The sequence below is a fragment of the Pelecanus crispus genome, chromosome 3 (assembly GCF_030463565.1).
Source record: "Pelecanus crispus isolate bPelCri1 chromosome 3, bPelCri1.pri, whole genome shotgun sequence".
Lineage (NCBI taxonomy): Eukaryota > Metazoa > Chordata > Aves > Pelecaniformes > Pelecanidae > Pelecanus > Pelecanus crispus.
The window spans coordinates 81,372,568-81,400,031 of NC_134645.1; the positions used below are offsets into that span (position 1 = coordinate 81,372,568).

General features: G+C 41.2%; 1 protein-coding gene across 1 annotated transcript in view; it reads right to left on the minus strand.

The window, feature by feature from the left end:
• SOBP (sine oculis binding protein homolog) overlaps nt 1-27,464 on the minus strand; it is a 100,961-nt gene that overhangs the window by 59,163 nt on the left and 14,334 nt on the right. Inside the window, exon 4 of the mRNA XM_075708367.1 lies at nt 17,657-17,808. Coding sequence (XP_075564482.1) covers nt 17,657-17,808 — 152 coding nt within the window. The remainder of the gene's footprint in view (nt 1-17,656; nt 17,809-27,464) is intronic.

Here is a 27,464-nt window from a genome sequence, read left to right on the forward strand (position 1 = left end):
TAGGATACAAATGAGTAGAGAGATTAGGGATGGATGAATCCTGGATATTGGACTGCTGAAGGTTCACCAGCTCTTTCTGAACTAGCAGCAGTGTAAAAAGGAACCCCCCCAAGTTATCCTCCTCCCACTTCTCTTTCATTGGCACTCCTTCTGATGCGATGCATCAGACTATTTACTTAGGCCTGAAGACTATCTTACGTGTCCTCTACCACACAAAAAAATCATATATAAATGATTCAGAAGTACATGTTTTAACCATTTCTCCTGTTTAAAATCACGTAAGCCAAATGCTAATCACTTTACTCCCACTCAGCTCAGGCTTCCTACTGACTTCAGCCTGCCTATGAATGGGCCAAAGATGACCTGACTTTCCCAGACGTGGTCATCCAGCTGTAAGCGCCGCCACAGTTCCTGGGACAGGGTGTTCACAACACCCAGAAAAATCAAATTGTTACAATATGGCTCTTTACTCTTTGCTTTGGCTATTGTGGTGAGCAGAAAATATTCCACCAAAATTCTTCTCCTATCTTGATTTGCTTTCATTTATTCTGGCATACTATACACTGTGCGTTTATAACATTCATTCACAATAGTTATTTCAAAATTGCTTGCACTTCATCAAGTTTCCTTTTATATCCTCCCTTTTTCTTATCCCAAGGAGGGCAAATATAATTTATTCACCTTTTTATAAAGGAAGCCTGGAATCCCACTGAAGTTCTTTGCAAACCTCCCACTGCCCAAGACCTCCACAATTGAAACGTTATGTTCTTTACTGGCCAGTACTTCTCTTTTTCTGTAATCCCTACCTCTAATTTGTGTGTTCCCAGAGTGACCATCCCAGCAGCAGCTCAGCGACCATACTTCAGAAGCGCCCCTATGAACCCCGCAAACTACCTGGCGAGGAGAAGAGTGCCCACAGGACTGCTCCGTCTCCTGCTTCAGGAAGAGGTCAGCATCTCTCTCTCTCAAATGCAGATATGGCACAGAGATATGTACTGACCCCCTTCAGTACCTGCTCTCTCGTTTATGAATCCCACCCCAGGGACGACTGGGAGAGGGACCCTATTTCCATCGTCATTCGCTCCTCCGTGACATTTGGCTGAGGGGGCCTGTCTGTTCCCTGGGAAAAGCCAGAAACCCATACCGAGGAACTTGTACCAAGAGCACAGAGCCCCTGTACATCAAAGCAAAACCCTTCCCTTCCTATTTATACTGGAAACTACAAAACAGCCACCTCAGCCTTTGCCATCACTTTGGCTGTTACAAAAGCGCCTGTCCTTTGCTTTCAGACACATTTATTTTACGTAGCATGACAAGAAACCGCAGTGAAAAATTTTCATTGCTCTAGTCTGACAAAAAAAAAAAAAGCTTTTTCTTCTGCATTAAAAAGGAAGAAAAGCTTTGAGAACTTAGTAGGCAGGCTTCTTGATGAAGTACCTTAAATATGAAACAGAAAGCATCCTTCTTGTGATCCTTTTCATGAGTGTATTTATGGGACATTTTTTAATTCTGGAAACAACAGCATGTGGCCTCTGCATCTACAATTTTCAGACCAGATTTTCCACTAGTTTACTTCAGCTTTATGGAAACATAATTCAACCAATTTCTATGGGACTACTATATTGTAAAACCGGGTGATCCCACGGGGAATTTCTTTCTCAGCATTCTTTATTGTCACTTATTGCAAAAATAGCAAGATCAAACATTACATGAGAGGCAATTTTTCAGCGGGTATTACACACACTGCAGCAGCCCATGACGATTTAAAAGTAAAACACGAGTAAAATGGAAACACTCAGAGCACTGATTTCATCTATGCCTTGTAATCTGTGTGTGTGCGCACGTGTGTCCTGGATGCAGGTGATGTTCATCAGTTGGGGATAATTTCTACGAACTGACAGACCCACATTATACCTGGCACAAGGCTTGTTTCACCTCAGGAAACGTGCTATGACTTAGTGGAGGCTCACTTTTGTCACTGACATTACTCTGGTGGACAGAGACCTCATTTCACAACTAGACCCTTTCTCATATTGGAGCATCTGTGCCTCAGCACTGCCAAACATGCACATCCTTCCTGACAGGCCAGTCAGAGCCGGTTAAGCCTCGCAAATGTGTTTGTGCACGGCACTTAGCAATGCAGCACGCGCAAAACCTGCTAGCTTTCTTCCACAATATTTGCAAATTCTGTAACAGTTGATTATTTATACATTAACCCACAGACTTCATTTCTTCCATCTTATACCCATCCATTGTAGATGTTAGTGTTGTTGCCACTTGCTCTGTTAGGCACGAATTAATGCATCAGAGCCGTGTAATTTATGCATGCTATTTTGTCAAGTCTGTCTGTATGGAATCTGCTTTGGAGAAGCAAGCTGCTCTGTACTCTGGGGCCAGAAATAGTATTAATTTTTCTTTTTTTTCCTTTGGTGCCATGGATCAAGGTAACCTCAGAGCAGTCACCAGCAAATCTTTGATGAGATGGAAATTGCAATGTTCCGTGTTTTATGCCATTTCAGTGAGGAAACCAAACTGCCTGCCTTTCCCAGGAAGCAGTCTTACAAGGCAGACAGCTTGTTCCACTTAAACGTGCCCCACTGCAATAACAGTATTACTTGGGAAATGGAGACACAACATACAGTCTTCTCTTAGTGCTTTACAATTCTCAGGTCAAGTGCTAATACATATTACAGAGCTCTCTCTGGCAAGTATTGTTAGAGCTGTCATTAAAGACCTCCAAAAGTCTTAGCCGTGCAATTGAAAATGTTTCCAAATCCTCTTACCCCAAACATAACAAATCTCGCTGTTGTTAAATCTGATGTTTTGTAAATTTGATACTTCTTGGCTTATTGAGGGGGCTGGAGAATGGTTTTGTGCAATAACACAGATCTCCAGAAAAGGAATAATGCATCTCTGTGGCAAGGGAATAACGCGGATCTCTGCGAAGGGATTTACGCAGACCGGTGGAAAAGGAAAAATCAAAGACCACCTCCAGTACAGTATGAAGATGATTCTAGGATTAAAAGGCACAATAATGCTACCCAATTATAGCTCTGCCTGGGTCATGCGCTATGCGTAGCAGAAAGAAGCAAGATGGCAGATACCCTGGGTTATTTTAATTAATGTAATCATGTGACTAATTGGTCTCTGCTGGGTTTCTGTGGTAACTGCTTCCTAAGTGCTGATGGGCAATTGTGTTAAATGTAGCCTGGAAACTGCACGTAGGGTGCAGTGCCTTCTAGAGAGCAACGGGAATTGTACAGCTGTGCAGGGAAGGTGCTCCTGCTGGGGCGCTGATTATCTCCGAGCAGAATGTTTACAGCTGTACTGTCCTCTTTGCTCCTCTGCAAGCACACTTCCCAAAGGAGCACGCTTATTTGCAGAAAACGTGCTAGACTTTCTTCCCCTTGGGCGTGAAAGTAGATTTCCTGTAGGAATATGTGAAGGCACATGTACGCAGCAGAGCACGCGCTATTTGGAAACAAAGGGAGAGCAGCTAGAGAGCTGTGCGTGCAAAACTGAAATGCCTCCTGCATGCGCAGTGTGAGGCCCTGGAAACCAGAATGTCGTCTTGGCGGTAGCTGCATTTGAGGGTAAATCCATTACTGAGCCCTGACACAAACAACGTGCAAAACTGTTTTTTTCCAACTGCTCCTGCATCTCTTGTATTATTCATGAAATCCCTAAATCCACACGGGTCACAATTAGCATGGAGTACTGCAAAATGGCACAGAGCCGCTTTCAAAATTGGCAAACATGAAAATGACTTGTAAAAGTCATTCTTTGCTTCACGGGTTGAATTTCAGATCACCACGAACAAGAAGTTGTCATCCTGCTGGATCCAAACTTACACCCGCGTCTCCTCACATGATTAATGTAACAGTACGAATGGAAAGATGATTAATAATAGCAACCTACATTCCAGTAATCACAATTGCACATAAGAAATGACTGTTTAATGGGGTGGTAAGTTAAGCCCCGTTAAGGGCACAGAGAAAAAACAACTGAGAATCTCCTTGGTACCTTTCACCAAAAAAACCAACCTAAGAAAACATCCGTAAGACAACACAAGACATGCCGCAAATACAGAACACAACAAAGAACAGTAAATGCCATACCTTATCCTAACCTCACCAGTGAAAATGCAGAAACAGGTTAGGAAATGTAGGAAGACATAGCCAGAGAGAGGTTAAAAGTTCGGTAGCTGTATTGCAAAGGCTAGAAAGGTTCCACTTAATAAAGCAGGGGAAAGGTATAAGGCAGAATGGTGAAGGAGGAAAAATGTGCATTATCTCCCTGCCCTGGGCTACTGGAGAATAAAGAGCTATCCAGCCTAAGTGTGGCAGACCTAGGCTTTATTTTATTTAATATAAATTAGGTTATATTTAAAATACCTTATACAGCTTTATCAGCAAAAAGTGATAGTTGTAGATCACGAAGTACACTGACAAGTACCTAATTCCTCATTTTTCCTGTTGAAATGCCACCATTGGCTTGTAGCTTGGGATTCAGTTCTCATCCTCCTGACAGTGGAAATACTGCCCCTGACATCTGCAAGACCAAAATACCTCCTTTGTTTTGAAAGTGGTGGCCAGTACCTTACTGCATATTCTGTTCTGCAATTTATATTGAGTTATTCAAACCTAAGTTCAAGGCTGAAGAAACAAAAAGCTCAAAATAACCACATTTGCAATTAGCTGTCTTTAGGAAACCAAATTTAGGAAACATCTTAATATCTCTAGTCATGTTCTTTGTAAAAGTTAGGCATGGAGTAGGTGTTACACATTACATTTTATACTGCAATGTCCAGATATAATGAATTGGAGTTCTACATGACACTTCCTTAAAAATAGCCCTTACTATGTGAGATTGAACACAGCCTCACATATTGCTTTAATCATTTTATAAAATGTCTTCTACACTTTCCATATTTTCATCAACAGTAAATGCTAGAAAATACTGACATTTTCAAAATACTTCACAAGAGCAGTGTGGTGACACTGATAACTGCACTATGAATGTTGAAAATTTTTATGAGAGATTTGAGGATGATTTAAAGTGAGACGAAACATTTTCATTTTAATGATAATAATAAAAAAACTTTCCAGTGACACTATAGCAAACCCATTGCTTCTCCAGACCTAGTAAGAACTAAATGGAGCTATTACAATTCCAACACTGGGCCAAAATTACAGCTGATGTAAGTAGCCCCGTTGATTTTAATAAAGCCACGCCTGCTTACACCAGTCACGTATTTGGCCGACCAAATGGGACACGTCAGTTTAGATTTGGATTATGTCAAGGAGCCCTTCACGCTTGCTATGTATGCCATCAGTGCAACTGCTCTGATTAGGAAGATGGGTCTCGCCATAGTGATCAGCCCATTTGTTCATCTCGTCTGGCAAATTGCAGCTGACAATAGCCAATACCTGAAGGAAGGAGTGAAAAATATCCTATAATCTACGCAGTTATAGGATGCATCTGGGGCTTTACACTGGCAGGCAATATCTTTGATGAATGAGGTTTGGTTTCTGTTGCTCTTTTACTTGGCTTAGTTATACATTTTGCTAATAATCATCGGTTTCATCAAACCTATGCAACTATACTATTTAATTTCAGGCCCAGTTCAACTGCTACTCCGCTCAGAGCACTCCTGTTTATTTCAGTGGCTTGTGGCTCAGGCCTTTAACTACTATTTGTGATAGTTCAGTCTAAAAATGGGCAGTGTAATTTTGGGAAGCAATACTGCCTGCTGAATCCAAGTATGCTATCCTTTCATTTCTGCAGAAGTTGGAGATGGAAAATACACAGAAGACGGTGTATGCGTTCCCTCTGCCAGTGCCAGCTTTGGTATTTAATAATGTTTGCTCGTCCCAGCTTAGTCCATCCCAAGCAAAGCAGCTCATTTCAGGCCTCAGTTCCAAGTGCTAACACATCAAAGTATTATACATCGATATTGCAAAAGATGAACTTCTTTCCAGCCTTCTCCTCCACCTCCACAGGCTTAACACTTTCATATTCCCTAAATCACCTTGGACCCTCATCATCCCTTAACCCTGCCCATTCAAACTCCCTCCAAATCTTGCTGCTCCTTGCTCTATCCGTGACCACCCAACTATCCCGCAACCACCTAACTATCCTCCTCAACACCCCCCTGCTCCAGACCCTAGCTATGGCCTTTTAACTACCATTACATCTGCACAGTCAAACTTACTGCCCTTACCTATCCTCAGCTTCAGCGTCCTGTCCAGCTTCACTCATTCCACTAAGATATTTTTTCAGGTTGGTTCCCCTCTCCCCCAAACTTATTAACTCACTTTTGTCAAAGTACAAGTAATTTAGTTGGGTTTTTTCATTATTTCTAATTCCTCCAGAGAATTGTTTTCTGTCCTGTCTGGTATCTGCAACTCCTCCTAGTTTAGTATCATCTGCAGAGTTTGTGAACTTGCTCTCTGTTCTCTCCTGGAGACCATTAATGAAACATGAAACAAGACCAACCTCACGAAAGTCCCTCTGGCGCTTCTCTATCCACAACCTGATATGCTGCTCTTTATCACCACCCTTTACTTTATTCCTTGAGCCCATTTTCAGGCCACTTGACAGTGTTCATATCCAAAGTAATTTGAATTAATCTGAGGGTAAGATTTCATGAGATGCTATTTCAAGTGCTTTACTAAATTCCAAATCCATTAGAACTTCTAATTTGCCTCCCTCAGCTGATTTCCATGCGTGTGTGTACATACTAGCTGTGTTTGCTTGGCAAAACCTCTGTACTCCTCTGTTACTCCTTGCCCATATGGTATAAATGCAGAAAATGGGGATTTGGTTGAATGGGTTTGTGCATTGAAGTATCTGCTTTTTGTTGAAAAATTCAACTTTTTTTCTAAAAACAATTAATTTTTCTGTAGCAAAGAGAATTAAAAACTTTTGTAGCACATATAAAAACATTCCTCAGCATTAGAAAGTAATTTTCGTGTTGGCAGTAAACTTGGGTCCTTTGGAACGCAACCAGCTTCCTATTTAAATGTCCAACTTCATATGAAAACATGGACCGAGGTATGCTGCTGTGCCAAAATGTGTTCATTGTTTCCGTGGAGGGCATCAAACTCCCATAGACATCAAATAACACATCAAAAACAACCAACCTTATCCAGCAAATGTGATCCTGAGTCCAAATAAACTATGTTCACCTAAATATCTTTGTCTAAAAGCTGTTACGTATAAAAATTATATCCCAGCTGTTCTTTACAATGTTACAACCTGCCAGGTCACGCCTAACTGAAAGTTACTTACTGCCATCAAGCAAATTAAATAAAAATTACTTAGGAACTCTCAGCTTCATTTCCTATGCTCAAGAAGAAAGCGACCTCCTTACGTCTCTCTTTTTTTTTTTTTTTTTTTTTTTTTTTAAGCACCATACAAATGACTTCCAAATTTTCAGGAACAGTTGCTGGTTTTAATGATATATTGCAGATCCTTGTCAATATCTCTGCTGCTTCACACTTTTATTTCCTTAGGAACACTCGGCTGAGTACCATCTGCTCCTGGTGATTTACTGCTCTCAAGTTGCTGAAGTTGCTCCATAACTTCCTCCTAAGAGACTTCAATTTCTGTTATAAGGCCACACTCTGATTTCCTGTGAAAAGTGTCCTTGGAACCGGAATTTCCTCACCATCCTCTGCGGTGAAGATGAATGCAGAAAATTTAATTTAATTTTTCTGCTGTTCTGCTTTTTCAGAAGGGGCCAGAGTCACTGCTGGGTGGCCTACGGGAGCAGGGGATTTACAGGTGGCTTTTTGTTTTCTACAGAGTCACTTTTTCTATACTTTCTACAGTGCCTTGTACATACACCTTTCAGATAATTTCCTTGTCCTTTCATTCCTACACTTTATCTCAGCGATCTCTGGTTATAACTGACTTGATCACATTTTCAAATTTTTTGAAGGATGAGTTTTGTCTTAAAACAGCGAAACATTTGTTATTTCTGGTACAAGTGTGGCTGGGACCCCGCTGGCATTTCCATAGCTTAACAACCACACTTCCAAGTTGGAAAAAAATGTTTTTTCCTCTCTTGCTGTGTGAAAAACCACAGAAACAATAAGAAAACAGACCGCATGCAAAATAATGAAACTGCCCATACACAATGTACAGGCAAATATGCACAGGGCCTGATCCGGAGCTCATTACAAGCCATACGACGTCACCCACTGATGCTGATGGAATCTGGATTGGGCCCAAAGGAAGCACACCAAAAAGCAGAGGGAGTTTTTTGTCTCATCTTTCAGTTACAGTAATCATAGGTGTTGTTTGTAACAGTAGTAGGTAACAAATTTTCCAATAAAAGTGTGATTTTTAAGTTGACAGTGTCCCTTTAAGCTTATGCGCTTCTTCACTTAACTATGCCAGATTTACTCTCCCCTTTCTACTTTTTCCTTGCTCAGAGGTATACGTACCATCTGTGCATCTAATATGGTGTTCTTAAATAGCCTCCAGAGTGATTCAATGCTTCTTTTTTCCCCTTTTTTTAAACTTTCTCTTGGTTAACCCTTTTCCTTGGTATTTTAGAGCCTTCTCTTTCAGAGCTCCTGGTCCTTCCTTTCTTTAGGATGAAGTTACCATCTTCTGACACGGAAGTTAGGAGTACAGCTACCTGTTCTTTTAATGCCTGTGCATTAGATGAAACTCAGTGGGGAGTTGCCTTATCAAGGCATTGATATTGATAAATTGCTTCTGCAAATGGAGGCACGAGACCGAACCATTCGACAACAGCCAAACTTGACCGTTATTAGTACTACACCGTGAAATTATTCAAACCTACCTCCTCATAAATATCTAAATGCCAGCGTTCCGTTTAAATCTCTAGATTAAGCTTTTAAGACTTATATTTAGTTCTAGGAGCTCGCTTCCACCTGATTTAGTAGCACTGTGCACCACGACTGTGAAAGCCTGGGGGCTAAATGAAAAATAAGAGTAATCGAGACTGAGTTGTTCTTTGATTTCTAACTCAACAGGTTTCCCCTTTCATTTCACAGTCCGAAATTCAGGGGAAGGAAGGGCCACAGGTGTACGGGACACTGCACTGCTGCATCCACCTATGTGATACAGGGAAAATTACTGCATTCAGCCGGTGCCGATGGGGGAAGCCGAGTCCTTGATGGTCTCGCACACTCCCCAGTAACGCTGTGCTGGGCTACCATACCCTGCTGAAGATCTTTCCCCTTGCAAAGTCCAGATAAGAGCCAGAGAGATGCTCTGCTCTGCTTTTAAAGTAAATGGGCAGCAACGGAGCCACGTCTCCCCCTGCCCGCCCCGTGTGTGCCAGCCAAAAGAGCTGGCTCCTGCCCCAGCATCTCCACCAGCCCCTCTGTGCAAAGGAGGCAGAGTCTGGCCTCCTGCTTCTTAGGCAGGAGATTAAATAAACCAAAACCATCTGAAGCCCCCCACACACACACACCTCCCACCCCCAAAACCATCAGACACTTTATGACTGTTTCTAAAAATTATTAAGCAGATGAGTACATTTACTTTAGATACAAAATTGCATCCAGGCTGACAACTTGCAACATATGTTTACTTTCAGCCCAATTTAAATTCAAACGGATGAGTTGTAAATGCTCGGATTTTTGACAGAGCGCAGGCCATCACTGAACTTAGCTGGCCAGCAAACAGTCTTTTACTATTGTAGAAATTATTTTCTACAGGAAAAATATCTGACATTTTCAGACTTTTGCCCTATAAAACCCACCTCATTCTTCCAGAAAGTTGAACACTTGCATATCGAGCACAGCAAGAAGCTGACTTTAACTAACAATTCCCGGTAGTAGATTTTCCTGTTCATCTGGCAGCTTGTAAGTTATATCCATTTGGCCTCTCCTAGCCTCATTTAGACTCAGGAGGCCAGATTCAAGGTTAATGTGTGTAAGGGTTTCTTCAGCCTTCCCATAAACCAGCAAATGTTTGCAAACAAACCTAAAAGGGATGAAACTTTCCTACCTAGAAGGGGCCAAAAGATATACGATGTGATTTACTCCCTTGGTCTGACTCAGTTTCATCCTTGAATTTGTCCCAAGATTTCTATGCATGATGGAGAGGGAAGTCACCGCTTCGGGAGAGTAAGAGCATAATTAAATACAGACTGTCAGCGGGCAAGAAATGTCGCAACTCCACTAAACTGCTGCCTCACCTGCACAAATTACTTCACCACTAGCGAAATGTGACAGCAACATGTGCTCCTGTGAAACCTTAGGGCTAGAAATGACCTTCCACCTTCAGCTGGGCCCCTCAGGTTTTCTACTGCTGCCCACCGTGGTCCCCTGCCCGGGTAGAGTTTCACCCCATTAAACTACACGGTTAATTGTAATATTCCATACGTCCTTTCAGGAATGTGCACAGAGGGTGTCGTTCACAACATTGTTCTTAATCCAAACACATTTTTGAAAACCATATTTGCTTAATTTTGGTTTTTAAATAAAAATATATAGAGTAAAAAAAAATACTCAAGCTCCTTTTTCAATATTTCCCTAAGTTAATGAGCTGACTGATAAGTGAACAGATGCATTAAGGCAATAATTTATTCAAATGTCATGATATTTTTGAACAAACATATTATTTAATATGCATTTCATTATTCGCCCAGCTCGTATTAGTATTAATGATTGATGTGTTCATTAGGAAAGGGAAAAGTGGCACCAAATATAATCTGTGCAAATTAGATTCACTTTGGAGATCTACCCTAAGTTTTCATCAGAATAAAGACTGTTCTTGATGCTCATTCTGTGTTGATCACATGAAAACAAAGCTGGAAGGTGCCTAATTTCATACGAGGCAACGTGGGCTAATCTAACGTAACCTGAACCAAGACATGGAACGTAGCGGAGAGCAATTTTTTGAGTGATTGCCTAGCTCACATAGGTTGGAGCCAAAGGGGTTCAGATGTAAAGTAAGCACCCATGTGTATTATATCTGCTCATTTTCTGAATGCATCATTGTTATGTGTCTAAACTCTTTAATCAAAAATCCCTTGGTGATGCAAAAATGTCCTGGATACAGATCATGAAGTCTATCTTGCCAAACTTTTTAACGGAGCAAAATGTCTGGTTTTCCCCTGGTGTCTCTCTCTCCCCTTCAAAAATTCATCCTAAGTGATTTAAGACTTCAGTAAAGCACCTTAGTAACCTCCAGAAAAATAGCTACCGGCTATCCTTCTTCCTCAGTCACTCTGGTAGGCAGCAACTTCTTTCACTTCTCCAATATCCAGGTGTCATAACATCTATTTAAATCCAAATCATTGGTCTAAATTGCATACACTTAGTGCACGAAAACCTTAAAAGCATTTCTAGTCAAGTCCTTATGCAATTCGTGGTGTTTTGTTGTAACACCTGTATGTAAACAAAACCTACTTTCTGGCAAGGAGAGATGCAATCACTGAAGCTGTCCAGAACTGATGTGAGGACACCTCACATAAACTGGTTGCTTTGTTTGAATCAAATGCCTGCTGTCCAAGAGGCAGCAGATTCTCAAGCTGTAATTAGCATATTCATCTTGATATAACCAAAGTAGCCAGAATGCAACACGACTGATGTAATGTGACATGGTGGTTAAAATTAAAAGTGAACACGCCTTTTAATTGGATTGGATACCTGCTAGTAATTCAGACAATGGGGATTTGATTCAAATTTATAGTATTAAATGGCAGCAGATGGACAGTAAAATGTCCATTGAGTTTGCAAACTGACAAGCACACTGGGTTTGCCAGATCCCTTCATTAAGGCACTGGTGGCATCAGTCAGGTGCTGATGCATTTCATCGTTAGCAATGTTAATACGTTTTGCTTTGCTGTGGGTGAGCGGTGAGATAGATATTCTGACTGATGGTCTCAGTAGGTTAATTTGGAATTTCATTTGCCTCTTCTAATCATGAAAAATCCTAGCTCTGGTTTAGGGAAGGAGTTTTATGAGATTTCTGGGTTTAGTATCCAGTAAGTAAAAAGGCCAGCTGATGACAGCTAGACAATGATGCCAACTCTTCTCCTTTCCAACTGATGCCACCCATCTCTTTCACAACTCAGGATTTGCTTTATATCTCAGTATCTGTTCCAGATTCTTGGTCGCTGTCTGCAGCCTGCTACCCTCCATGAACTTTAAAAACTTCCTCTGAGGGAGGATATTTTCCTTCCCCCTCCTTCTCCAGATAGTTCCTCAAAGAAGTTTGCAATTGTGACCCATGCTTGAACTATTTCCTCTGCAGACTCAGCGTCTCATCTGCATTCACTCAGCAGCACTCGTGTGTATCTCAACATAGCAATCATAGCTATGGAGATGTCGTCTTTTCCTCTTCTACCTTCAAGCATTTGCAAGAAGCCTTCTTAATTGGCTGCTGTGGCAAATGCGCGTACGCACACATGCAGATGTGCACATAGACACACAAGCACACATAAATACACATGCGCACATTCTACGCAAACCCACAGCAGAAGCAGCACTTTGTGAACCGTTTATGAAATCTCACTTCCCTACGGCTCTGCAGAACCAAATATGGACGATTTCACGCAAACCAGGTAGGACACCTGCTCTACACTGACCTTTCTGAACACCTAATTAATGCAAGTTAAATCTCTAGGAGAAATACATTTTCTATTCAGAGCTCCATGTGTTTCAAAACTTATTATGGAAAGGGACTCTAAAGGAAGATGTAACAGCTAAGCTTTTTTTTTTTTGTCAGGGGCATTATTTGCATCAAGTTGCTTTAAGCAGTTTTCCAAATTTCCATGAATGATGATCATTTTACAAATTAAATTTTGCAGGTGCATAAGAACGAGAAGAAAGTAACTTTTTTTTTTCTGCTGTTACTCATTGACTTAACAGGGAGATTGTTAAACGTTTCTTATGCACTGTTAGGCTGCACAATTAGGCTTAAAATCAAGAGAACTTTCTTTGACAACCCTCAGTAATAATTTTGGAGAATGATAGTGTCTATTTACTCCCAGTTTTTAGCATGTGTTTGTAAATACATGTTCATATTAATCACAGTGATATACATTAATTAACCAAAAAACTACTCAGGCAGGAGTACTAGGGCTTTATGATGTTGTGTGCACTTTATCATCTTTAAGTATAATTTGAAAATGTAAGAAATTGTCTAATGCAAGAGAACTTAGGACTAAATAAATGCGTATGACTTCTTACAGCCCCATTTGATTGTTCATATTCATTCTTGCTATGCAGAGGAGTTAAAAGAGCATAAAACACACTGCCTGTCTGCACTACAGACAGTGCTGCCCATCACTGTCCTGTACGGGGAGAAAACAGCCATCATCGTTTACATCTTCATGCTGCTAAACAGCCGTTTACTTTTACTTTTTGATTTATGCCTTTTTGTTTATTAGTATAAATGAAATTTTACTGCACTGTAAACAAAAACATCTATAATCTTTTTTCCTTATTGGGAGGCAGTGTGAAACAGGAACAAGGTCAAGTATAAAATACCAGCTGACAACCTTGCAGTCACTTCGTCTCTGATGTCTTAGTCAAATCAAGTAAATTATCCTTTAATATATCTGTGAACAGAGCCTATAACCTCTATGAATTCAGTCCTCATTCTAGGTCTGGCTATTTGGTCGTAATAAATGTGTTTTCTGACCCATTGAGTCAATAAACTTAATTTCAAAATTAATCTTTTCAGGCTTCAAACTCACTGGATCCAATTATGAATCCAATCGTTCCCTTTAAATTTAATATTCTGAAACTTGGTGGTCTAGTGCTTTTTGCCCTTATGTGCCTCTTTGGTACTTAACTTTATATTAGTTGGCCTATAAAATTAAATCTCTAAGGAAGGAAGCATCAGAACAGCTCCAAATCTTAAATCTTCCATTACAAACATTAGTACGAAATGCTCCCTTTTCCGGCAATGCTTCCTTTTAATTGGTATTATTATGAACAACAGGTTATCACTATAAAGTAGTTCATTATGTGCATACTAGACCAAACGGGAGCAGGAATGCAGATTTGGGTTATTTTTGTTTGAGGGGGTGGTGGTTTTTAGTTTTTTTCTAAATTGTATCTAGTCTAAATACTTCACTTTTTGCCTAATGGGGTAAAACCCCCAATTTTTTCTTCATTTATTTCTGGTAATTTAGATAAAATTACACTCTGTGGGGAGACCCATTATAATTTCAAAATTTCAAAACATATATATTTCTATTCTTGCAAGGCATGGTTGCTAATATAGGTAATTTCAAATGATAGATAAGATAGATAATTTGCATTTCTTACGAGAAGAGCAACTTAGAACCGCACAAGTCTTTTTCCTTACAAACTCCCTGTCTCAGCCATGAAGCTCCCTGACAACCCTGGCTACGTACAGATGCAGAGGGTGCAGGGGCACAGCTTCTGGAGCACAACCGGACAGAACTCTGCTGGGACAAAAGGCAGGAAGGACTCGTGCACCTCTGACTACACTGCTTGGGTTCAAACGCTCCCGAGGCCGGCAAGGTACCAGCTTATTCCACTGCATTGCTGCTCTTGCTAAACCTGCTGCAGGAGAGGGTGGGAAGGAGTTAGACGTTGGGAGCAGTCAGTGCCCAGCTAACCTGGGGCTTTTTGGAGCACTTTCGTTGCTCTGCGGGGGCACTTCAAGGGGGTCTCATGCCAAGCCTTCTTCCAGCTGGAAACCTGTGGGCATGCATCGCTTCAGCGTGCATTTGCCCTGTGTATGGGAGAAGGTTTTGTTATTAGGATGACGACAAAAGTCCTAATTCTGAACACAGCAATTGGCATTCGGGAATGGATAATTTGCAGCGTTACTTAGCGCCGTTTTGAGACATTAGTGCCTTAGTGACTTATTCTTTACTATTTAAGCAGTCCTATCATTTTAAGCAAGTGCTTATTACAGCACTTCTTATCTAGGGGAGGGAGGGAAGACTGCTTAACATGATCCATTAGGAAACTCAAGCCTTAAATGAAGTGACCACAAAGTCCTATCAGCTCCCAGAAATGTAGCAGCTGTACATGTTTAACGTAACACAACACTATATTGTGGTGGAGATCCGCTGTTTAAAACATACATAAGGCAGGTGAAACATGACTATTTTACTCCTCTGAAAAATGAGGAATTGTAGAGTGGCATAACTTCTCAAATACATAAATAAGCATTAGACTGATAGAGAAGACAGGTATACTGTTGGACTAGTAATAACAGATTAAAGGTCAGCGGTTATATCTGAAACTATTGCAGCCTTTGATCTTGTTCCTCAAGACTCTGCTCCGTTACTAAGAGGTGAAGTGCAAAACAAGCATGAGGGTCTGCTGAATTTTGCTGTATCTGTCTTAATTTAACAGCTGCTTTTCCTAAATATTCTGTCCCCTGATCATCTAATGCCATAAATATACTGGCAAGGGGCAGCTCCAGATTTCCCCTGCTGGTCAGATCCTGTGCAGTTCCAGATTCCACAGGTGCAAAGAGGAAGAAAATTTGACTCACTGGCTTAGCTTTGAAGCAAAGCCAATGCAGCAACCAACATGTTATCAATTATATGTTATCTCACCATGTTTTGCCAAGTCCTCCCACATGACATTTTGTTAATTTGCAATGTTTAGTGAAGAATAGGACATTTCACTGGGATATGATGGTATATGAAAAGATTAGGAACATCTATTGTTATTTAGATATTTACAAAATAATGAATACAGAGAGCTTTCTGGATGGAAATATTAGGCATCGTTTAGCTTCCAGAAGAAGTTAACAGAGGTCTAGGAAAGGGAACCAGGGGGATGAGATGCTCTAATTCATCTTTTCTCATCATACAACAGCAAGGAGGCCTCCAACAAAATACATGAGTAATAAATTGTAAGTCAGGTAAAAGGGAATGTTTTCATATATTGCCTGACTGAATTCGTGGCCATAAACTGTTACTGAATCCTACTACTCATGGGTTAGTAGAAGGTTGAAGTACACCTATGCATTATGTTAACATGTATTTATTTTCATTTAGTAAGGGATCTAAACCTCCCATTTCAGGATCTAAGCTGTAGATGAAAGAGAATCCACCATGAACTGGTTGTTCTTTCATCTGCGTCCCCAAGGTTTCCCAAATTATCTGGTACTCATCACTGCTGGACACACAGGACCACCTAACTAGGATCACTGACAATGCCTCCATTACTATGAACAATCTTACCTGTGTAAATTTGTGACTGAGAGTCACAGGAGCATCAGCTGACAGCAATCTGGATCCTATTCACTCCAGAGTGTCTTACACATTGTAAGGCACATTGAACTGCATGTGCATCAACGTGCATATGTGCATATACACATACATCCATGGGAACTTATTTTCAAATGAGGAGCATCTAAGGAGCATGTATTTCCCTCCTCTACACTTTTTCTAGATAAAAAGGATGTAAACACCACTCCTCACAGAAGACTCACGTGGCTTTAACTTGCCTGTCTGCTCCAGTAGACATTATGAGCTTGATTCTCCAAGACTGCCACTAAAATTCCACTCTACTGATTTTTGCAACCTAATTCTTCAGGCATTTTTTTTCTTTTTTTTTTTCTTTTTTTTTTTTTTTTCCTGGCAGGGTGATGTGACCCAAATTTATAAAGGAGGCTAATTTGCTATAACATTGCATCTTGAATCTAGGATCCATATGTACTTATTTGTTATTACTACAAATGTAAAAGACCAGATTTAGAGACCTGAATTCAGTTTGAACTTGACAGGCTTTGAATGCTCTGTAGCATGAGGGAAAATGGCATCATTTAGAAATCCAAAATGTAAAGTGTTTTATGAATAATAAACATTTCTAAGACAATAAAGGCTACCCAAAGACTCACACTATTAAGCACCAAAAGGACACAGCCACTTTTTCAACAACTAAAAATGCTGGAGCGTTCCTTCGTTATTTTTCTTTAAATGACATATCGTACATTCTGCTGCAGAAAAACAGCTGCTGAAGTAACCTAGAGGGCATTTTCAGGCACTGTACTTCAGTGATTACAGCAATTTTTGTAGACATTCAATATTAGGATCACATTCTAATTTTAGACAGTTACATTTAAATTGAGTAGGAGGGGTTTTCACGCTACTCTAGATGTTCTAACATTGCTTACCCCAACCCCAAAACTGTATAGTGTCTGAATTTTGCAGCAATGATAATTTATTAGTAATGATACACTTTAAAAGAATGAAACTAGAGCTCACTAGCAGCAGTGGGAAGATGTCCACTATCGTGATGGGACCCAGACTTAGGCCCTAAAAGCATTTACCCATTGGCCATGATCCCAACGTTATGGGACTTAGAGACACCGTCATATACAACCCTCCTCTACTCTATTTCCACGATACCTCCTCTTAGCTGTGTATACGTAGCAAGCATCCTGAGACCCTAAGGCCAAATTAGGACTCTTATGTTAATGCTTATTAGTATTTAAATTCCCTGACTCTCACAAAACCCAAGCATCAAGCTGAAGGAAACTGAAAGAAACAAGGTTAGTAAAGGGCTGACAGTCCAACAGACAATACAGATGGAAAGTGGAGGGACTAGGTGAAACAAAGAAAACAAAAGAAAAGAGCTTCTATTAGATGCTAAATGAGACCCAGGCTGGGCCTGATTAAAGCTATTTCTATGTAGGTTACATCTTTCCTTATTTCTCTTACCTTGTTTCTCTTGAAATATGCTCTTCGGCAAGCTGCAAAGCACTTCTCGCTGCAGAAGCATTTCACTTCACTTCCCATACTCAGGGAATAGCGCTTGATTCCAACTTTCTGGCACCAGGCACACATTATTTGTACATTTGACACATCATCTTCTACAACAAAAATATAAGAACAATGTTTACATGAGATGCAAACACCTTCCTCAGACATCTGCACACTTACTCTTAGATACAACCAGCACCGGCTCATCTCATTTCTAACTTCCTCACTGTCTGAGAGCAGAACTGTGCATGCCTGTGATCATCAGCTTCGTCCTCAGGCAGCCGGTGACCTGTGCCAGCCAGGCTCGGCAGATTGGCAAAGCTTCTAAGATGGCTGGAAAAGATTATTAGCTTAAAAAATGGTGCATTGCTGAAAAGCTCTGGAAATCTCGAGAGCTTTTTAGCATGTTTAAGAGTGCACAACTCTATATTAAACGAGTAACCAAGGCTTAATGAGTATTGCTGCTTTGTTCTTGTTACTTACAGTCTGTTGTAGTGAGCCCCTGAGATGTTCTGCTCAGCAAGCTGGTGATAAAACACACCCAGAAGGTACTGCATCAAGGCAGGTCTCTAACAAGAGCCCTCTTCTAAATAAGAAGGAACATGAAATGCCCCTTTTCCGCTTTGTTTCGAAATAATGACTAGCGTACAAAATGGAGAGCTTTCGTGTGAATATAGCAGTCACAGAAACACAGACTCCAGCAAGAAGGAAGATGCAGCACTGTGGTAAAGTCTGCCGGGTTACTTTCCAGTCATTATGCTCATCGGTCAAATTTTAATTCAGGCAGAGTTCCCAAGCCTCTTCTGAGCTCTTCTCTAACGTGTGTTATGAATGTGGCATGTACGCCTTCTGCCATGTAAAAAAACCCCAGGGCTTCTTACTAAAGTGCTAGCGATGTCCTTGTGTGGTCGTTATTCCCACCCCAGCTTCACAGACGGGGGCAGTGAATAGTGAAGCTTCCTAAACAGATCAAGACATTAAGCTAGCAGGAACCTTTCTGACTTGAAACTCAGAATTCTTCAGTTCTTATGTCCAGTCTATGATACAACACGACCTTTCAATTACAGACAGCAGCCATTGTCTAACTTCTGGAAAAAAAAATCCCTGAAGACTAATTGTTAAAGCAGTTCCTGGTCCATGAGCTGTGGAGAATTCATAGCTCAGAGAGTCTGTCATGCAGCCATCCCATTTCCCTATAAAGGATTTGTTTTTGAAGCTACGCTGTCATCGTTTTGTAAAATTATTGGCAAACTAATTTTTAGCAGAGTGATTTGGCTCCTTTTCCCGGCTATCATAACTCAGAACTACGTGCTGCATTTTATTCACCTTAACGGAATAAATATTGCCAGTTTAATAACTTTTTTCCTTCCACAAATTGTATTATGATTTATAGCTACAAATAAAATTGTACAATGTAAAATAATGACCTTTCAGTTCTAATCAGACCGACTACCTTTAAACCTATATTTAAGGCTAAGTTATAACACAGATTTGTGTTTAATCTATTTTATCACTTACCCTTTAGAGTGGGATTTGCCAATATTATAAATGCTTTCATATACCGAACATCAAGGGAAATCAAAACAATTTGGCCAAAATTATCACTAGCCATCTATAGGGTCAAGAAGCCTGCCCTTGAGCTGGTTGTAATGCCAGCCAGGCACACAGGAGCGCAGGGCGCTGTTACGGTGGCACTGCACGGTGTCATCACAGCTTTCTCTCTGGACCAGTGTTGGCCAGGATGCTAACTACTCCAGCGCAGCCCAAGAGCTCTTCCCCCCATTTTTATCCTGAGCCATTTGAAGTATTAAACTTTTACAAAGGTGCCCTGATTCGGCTACTTTTGCACCATAATAAACCAATTCCTTACAGACTGAACTTGCCCCTTTGAATGTATATCAGGACAACAGAAGATCCCGTGAACCAAAGGAAACAGATCTTGTTTCAGATTAACAGCAACTGATAAGAAGTACCTTGTATCTGGAAATAGAAGATCTGCCAGATACCTTTCTAATAGCCTTCATTTCTGGTGAGAGTAACTGTCATAAATGAAAAAAGAAAATTACAGGGCTGAAAGAGAGTTCACTGGCAAAGTAGGTGCCGGAGTAGCTCTTTTTGAAGCAGGTTGGCTTGTCCTGGGCACAGTTTTTCAGGAGAAGCACAGAGCTCCACCACTGGGATTCTCAGGGGCTTTCACGTGTGACTTCATAGGGTAAACACCTCAGCTATCATTCAACTCCTGTTCACTGACACACACGAACTGTCTCCCATGGGTGATCAGAAAGACCACACCATTGTCCATTTTCAATTACACAGCATCCCAGCAGCAGCAACAGCTGTTTACATGGAAAAGCTGCATTACACACTTCTCTGCAGGAGGTTATGCTGGAGGTTATCCTTCTGCCAAAGACTCTCTCTAAGATAGATCCTGGCAAGAAGAGGAGAGGAGATGGAGAGGCACCTACTCTGTCAAGCTGCTGTCTTCCCATGCCCTGACCAGCAGAACTTCACCCCCACCTCACGGGGAATCCTTTGAAGCAGCATTGCTTCACTTGTGGTCCATGGATCTGACAGTCAATAAAACAGCAGAAAACGGTCTACAAACTACTACTTCCAGCCACTGTCTGCACTTCCAGGAAGAGACAGCTGATTTCTAGGAGGCATCAGCACTATTAATCAAAATGTTCATCATTTTGAAAGAAAGAAGGGAGAAAGGGAGGGAAAGAGTCTGCCTAAATACAAAGAACTTCAATCGTTTCTCTCTTCTACTCCCTTCTTGCCCCAGTCATCAAAGAATGGTCACATACAATATAATCCTTTTAATAGTAACAGTAATAATAAAACTAGATGCCTCTTCCATTTAATAGACTCAGGAACATTACTACAAAAGGTTCAGCTGAGTATGGCCACGTAAAGCAGCCAGAAAACAGCAGTACTTCAGAAGGGGGTTCGGAGCATGCGCTTCCTGGAACAGTACACTGATATGTCACTTTTTAAGTCATCTGTGCTTTCTCAGGTGTAGGTTTGCCCCAGTCAATTTTTGATGCAAGTCTAGCTTCTTGTAATGCAGGTCATCAGGTGAAAAAAGAAAACATCCAGTATCACATGACTAATTCCCTATGGACCATCAACAAGAGCCGTGTGCGCCCAGTGGAAGGAAGACTTGCTGTAAAATCAAATCCTTTCTTTCAGCTTCAAGTGAAGCTAAGAACAGCAGAGAAAAAAGGACCCGTTCTTGGTACCTGGGATAGGTACAGAGCCATGTCCTATGGCCTATGGGTGTGGATGACAGCTGAAGACAATGATAAAAGTCCAAACCTGATCGGGTGCTTTCCTTCTTGACACTGGTTGCAGTAGAGGTCTGAGCAGATGTTGTGAAAATAACTAATAGGGATGTTTCATTACAGTATGTTAAGCTTAGTGACCAAAAAAGAGGACTGCAGCATAAACAGGAAAGTAATAGTATTTCTACTATTACAGTCCACAGCAGTGGGAAGCAATAACTAAACCCAAAACATTAAGACTGTGTGAAATAAGAAAAGCCAAAGTCTCGTGATTTAATTGCTGTCTTTTGCTAAAAACAAACTGGAATAATATGAAAGCAGAAATTCGTATCTTCCATTCAAGATAAATTTCCTCTCACTTTTTGACAGACCTTTGTTTCATAGGGCCAAATTCTTTAAAAATCACTTTTCCAGACTCTTGCCCTTCTTTCAGGAAAATGTATAAAGTCCCCATCCCTAGAGCTCTCAGCAAGAAAAACTTGCTGCGATGAGAACACAGGGAAGCAGGGCATTTCAAATCCAGTAGCTTGAGACTGCTTATCTGTCTTGAATCTTTATTCTAATCTTTTTCTGATTAGGTGTGCACTAAGAAAGCTTCTCCACAGTAATTACATTGGTATACTACGTCGGCAATGTTCTCCTTTGCTCACAGACAAACTTTCGCTGGTAGCGTAGCTTAGCGTATCCGCTTGAGTAATATGAGCTCATCCTGACAGCATGCCTATGCCCATCATGTGAGCTCTCGCTGGAGCAGCTCTTCTGATAAAGATCATTCACCATCACTTTCAGGACTCACATAGCTAGGCTGACACATGTTTGTAAAGTACAAAAATAACGTTTGCAAGTCCCAGTACAGATCATTTTGAAGTGAAAGAAAATATTTCTTAGCAACCGTATTTTTTTCTCCATCTGGGCTTGCAAGTTTATGACCTGCTCTTGCAACGTGCTTAGCATGTTCTCGGCTCTGTCACGCTTATGACAGGTAGCACGGGGACTCACACAGGTGAGACAAAGAGGAGCTGCCACAGAGGCAACTGAATAGTAACAGGAGAGTTTTCAGCAGAACATCTGTACCACTGTCTTCTATGATTACACCAGGTAACAGAAAGACATATTCGTTCCACATACAGTACAAGATCTGAATTTCCAGCCTCTGCTTTTCTGAGTTCTCAACTCTTCATAGTGAGAGCTATTGTGGGAGTTCCAATACTGTGTTTTTCTGCCCCTGGGTTGTGTCATTACAGGTGGAAGAAGTACTCCCTGCACCCACCACACAGATACTGTTCAGATACATCTCCTTGTGATTTTTAGCCTGTGTATTTTTCATAATGAACAATGCAATAAACACGGAGTGTTTGCAGTGTTAAATCATGTTCCCAAAGGGAGTAGTTTGTATAACAAGATAAAATTATCACATTATAATAACTAAATATGCATCAGTCTAAAGCATGCTTCAATTAATCATCAAAAGTTTGCACCGCCTCTTTAGGTCTTAATTAAGCAGAATGTTTGGTATTTTTTTTTTCCTTTCAAACCGGTGTGAAGGAGCTGCAGAAAATTGTTCCTCTTAAACCCAACAAGCAGCAGTTTACACTAATCGATCTTATATGGAGCCATAATTTGGAGAGGTGGAGGGAAGAGAAGGAAGGCAATGAGTACAATAGAGTAAATCCATCATGTACAGCTCTGTCCCTTTATCTAAGCAAACCAGTGTGACCTACAGTGTTTAGCAGGATGATCCTAAAATCCCTACAATTCTGGAGTTAAATCCTGATCAGCTTACTAACTTTTAGGTTGCAACATTCTGCTAACACTGTTCTGAACTAGCTGATACATATTTTCAACTTTAACTCCAGTTTCAAGAATTTGCATGAAACTAAATGCAGCTACAGGTCTAATCCATAATCCAGATTATGATGATCGATGGGCAGGTACTCCAAAACCTTGCTTTCCGCGTTTCCTTGCAAGAAATTCAGCAGGAGATACTCAACTCTTCTGGCAAGAAGAAAATATCACTCCTGAAGGTGCCCAACCACAGTACTGAAGAAGTCCTGTTGTGCAGAAGGAAGACCAGGAGGGCACAGGGTTTGGCACGGAGATCTCAAAGGGTACGTCCCCTGGACTGAGTGAGCCCGTGTGAAACCTGTACCTTGGCTGTGGTTGTATCTGTGATGTGATACAGAAAATATTTTGGCACCCCATTCCTCCTCAGTGTCTCCCCACTGCCCATCTCTTCCTAGCATAAGTTTCCTTCCACCACAGCTATCAGAAGCCATGACTCCCCACTTGTGCTTTCTTCTGTTTTCCTCTCTTTTTCTCTTTGCTGCATCCCACCCCCTCACACAGGCAGTTTGGGTCCCAGGGCTTTTTCAGGGGAGCTAGAATAGTCCTTTTACCCCATGCTGGGAACCGCGCTCAAGCCACTGGCATACATCTTTAAATATTTTAGCTGCTTTCACTACTACTTGCTAATGAAAAGCTGCGAAACTTCCTTTTTAAAGCCATTAGATCTTAACTTGACTCTAGCGTCTGCAGCATTAACAATAAGGGCTCACTGTTTCCACTGGGACCTGCCAGGATTTCAGAATGGTTAATTCTGAGTTACCTGCCTGGCGCTCCTGTAACCCCAGCCTGCCACTGAAGAAAAAAAAACAAGTAGCATGTATTCAGATTTTTCATCGCAAAGCAGTTCCTGGGGTTGATGATCCCAAGCAAGGCAGAAGCACCATCACAGTCATTTTTCTTACCTCCGAGATGCTTTATCTGATTAATCTCAAACTAAAAAATGAACAAACAAAACTCCTGAGACATTGCTGCAGATCCCCTTGTGATAGCACTTCAGTGCCGATCCTCTAAATAGATGGGGTGCGTGACAAACTTAAGGTACAAAAAGTACCTTGGGAAAAATAATTACTAGAGGAAGATTAAAAAATAGAGCTGACAATAGAAAGCTTGCTGCAAGCATCGCTATGGAAATACCGCAGGGGCTCTACAATGCGTTTCCTTTTAAGGACCAGTCTCGTGAAGTTCACTACTCTGCCAATAAAGCAAAGTGTCCCAGCTCCTTTTAAAAAATCATTTTGGGGAACCACAGCTTGCCTACGTTTTCCATACATGAGTTGAGGCACATTCTCATGCATAGTTCAGTAAGGACTGAATGCACAACACAAATAAAAGCTGGCATTTATGCAGGTTTTAAACATGCAAACAAGAAAGCACCTATTTCAGCTAATAGGGGGGGAACTCCCTGTGTATTTTGAATATGTACTATTAAAGCATATATACGGGCTTTGTGATTTTCTTTTTAGCACAAAGGAAACACTCGGCCCTCCACAGAGAGCAAAAGACATCAACAGCGGGCTAGATGGGGCAGGCATGCTGGCAACCATTAGCATTTTAAAACCCAGGCACTAATAACCCTACGATCAGCATAAATTAGATGATGTTTCAAATTGAAAACACGAGAAAGAATTTGAAGAGTATTGACTATAGGATTTGTTGCAGTGATCTTTATTGAAGAGCTAAACTGGAAGTTAGAGAAATTGTAATGCTGTTCAGCAACTGGAATAAGATTCAGGAAATACTGAAGTGGGATCCAGAGCATACTAAAATGAAAGTCTCCTCAATATATAGACTTAATTAGATCTGATAATATGGTCTTTATTTAAGGAAAACTGCCACTGGGTTCTGCCTGGAATCAGACTTCTTGGTAATGCAGTCACAGAACCAGTTCCTCGGTGAATTTAGACAGATGATCTTGGAATTCACTTTTGCTGCCCTGCTAACTACCATTTAAAACATCTTTTATGCTTCCAGACTCCTCCAATACAATTTAAATACTGACAGAGGTTACAGTGGGCAGTTCCAGAGTGTCTGCAGGGCAGGGACTCTGCTTAATCCCACGTGTTGCACCAACTTACTTGTGTATACTTATATTTACCAAAAAAAATCCCGTAAACTTTAATTCTAAAGTTATGTTGAGCTGTAACACAGAAAATCCCTCGTTCCTTTCTATAAAACACCTAATTACTAGCTTTAGTATTTGAATATGACACCTCCTTGCCAGCTTAGGTCACAGGCCTATTTTACAAGGTAGTCAGCACTGGAAATGCTTCCACTCCTCCTCTAAGACATTTTGCCTCACCAGATACAGTTCCTGCGGCCCATTCCTCCTCCACTTTCATGAGTTTCTGATAAGTTTTGGTACAACCCCAGTCATTAGCATTTGGAAATCACTGAACCAAACGCTATGCAGAGACACTGATCTACTGGTTGGAGGAGTTAAATCCCCTTTCCTTTCCCAAGTGTACTCATTATCTTGTGAAAACCCTGGGAGAGAGCATTTATTTTTCCCTTGTACTTCTTTCCCCTGTGGAAAGCTCAGTCAACTGCATGGTATCATCCTCTCTGCCTCCCCTTCCACCACGTCCCTTGACAGTGACCTCCCCTCGCAGCGCAGCATGGCAGGGAGCTGGTTCTTGTTTGGGATGCTTAGAAGAGCAGACGCTCTCTGTGCATTGCTTGTATCCAGAAGGAGGCAGGAAAGGGAAGGGTTTTGCCGACAGCCATGCTCAAAGGCTAGACCAACCAGCAGTTGTACCTCCCCTACTGAAGCACTGCCATGGGGATCAGAAGAGAAAGTAAACCAAAGAGCACTCCTAAAAAAAAGGGGAAACTGAGACACCGTAGCCTCCAGCAGGTGCCAGGGGAAGGAGGCAGCATGTTCTCGCCTGCATTGAAATAATTTTTTGCATTCTTCTTTGCCTAGTCTTGATTTTAGCCTTCCTTCATCCCATGTAACAACAGCCGTCCAAACTTGTCTGAGTGAAAGGGCAGAGTCACCCTAAGTGCCCTCTCAGATTTACTCTATCACCAAGGGCTGCAGAATAACAGTTAGGATGTTTGCATGCTGCATACTACAGCCATATACCCTGCACAACTGTGGTGGGATTTTTATTTCTAGATCGTTCCTAGCTATTGCACTTCTGTTCCTTGATATTTCTATGTAATTTTTTTTTAATTGAAAAAAAAACCCAAACCCTTTCTTTACATTGCTGTGTAGAAAATAAGAATCTTTCTTCTAACACCAAGAAGAACTAACCTTAGTATCAGTTTGTGGCAATGGGTTATACTCAAAAATAACCCTAAAGATCACTCAGAATCTTCTGCCGGCACTGAACGTAGCTACAAGCCTGCTGGGCAAGAAGGACGGTTATCAGCCACAAGGAGACTATTACACCAACTCTCTGGAGGTTGCACTTACTTCTTCTTTGCTTCTAGATGCAGGTCGGATAGCTGATGTTGACTGATAAAGTCTTGTTTGATTTGGGCACTGCCTGAGTGTCGTCTGTCTGCCTGGTGGTGCCAGACCAGCGGAGTGCTCTTGCAAATAGGCTCCAGATCTGAGTAACTGGCATCCTTCTTGTGGAAGCCTCCCATGACTGGATTTAGTATCCTCCACTGACATGCTGTAACCTGAGTCTGTAGATGGTCACTGCACCGCATAGGACCCATGCATTTAACTCAGCCTTTTTCGGATGTAATTTTGGAGTACAGCAAGGGTAGAGTGCCTTTATTGGAGTTGTTTATATTTGGTCAGGTAGCAGCCTAATGTTTTCCAGGATTGTATAAGCAAATTTTTGCTTAACATTTCCTTTGACTAAAACAGAAAGCTAAACAGCTTGGAGATAAAATTTTAGTCAGAGTGATCAAAATTATTTGGTTTTCAAAAGAAGAAAAAAAAAACCCACTTTACTGTAAAATAAGCATAAGAAGAAAAAAGGTAGTTTTGTTAACTGTTCAAGGTTTTGGCCTGTTCACAGAAAATAGGAATGCAGACAGGACACTGTTCAAAGTTTTCCAGCACGCTCAAGGAAGACCTAATCTGCTGAAATCTTCGATGACTGCTTCCTAGACATAGTTCGGGATCAGTACTCCCTCCTCCTCCTTCTCCAGCTGTTAGCTGTTTCTGATACCAAGAATCATATCTGCCTCCCTGGAAATCCTGTTTCCCTTGGCTTCCTGACTCCATCTTCCCCCAGTGCTTTTTCTGCCTCTGCAGTTACTACACCAGTGCACATTGCAGAGTATCCTTCCTATTTCTCTCTTCAGGCTTCTGTGAGCATCCCCCATGCTCTGCTCTTTCTGTTCTCCCTCTTATCTGTAAAGAATCTTATCTGCAAAAATTATTCAACTAATAATTCATTGTGACTGTTTCTTGGACCTGCTTAGCCTCTCCAGACCGTTGCTCTCCTGTCCAAATGAATACCTCAGCCTGTCTCTCTGACACTTCTTTACTGGTGCTGACCCTTCAGTTCAAGATCAATACAGCAAGAATTAAAGTCTCAATAATTTCTCCCTGAGTGCTCACTCCATATTATTTGCTCAATAACGGTGGACTGCACCATCATCTTTCCTGTCCTTCAGGTTCATGATTTCAATATTATTTTCATCTGTGGGCACTCTCCTTTAAGCCATACTTA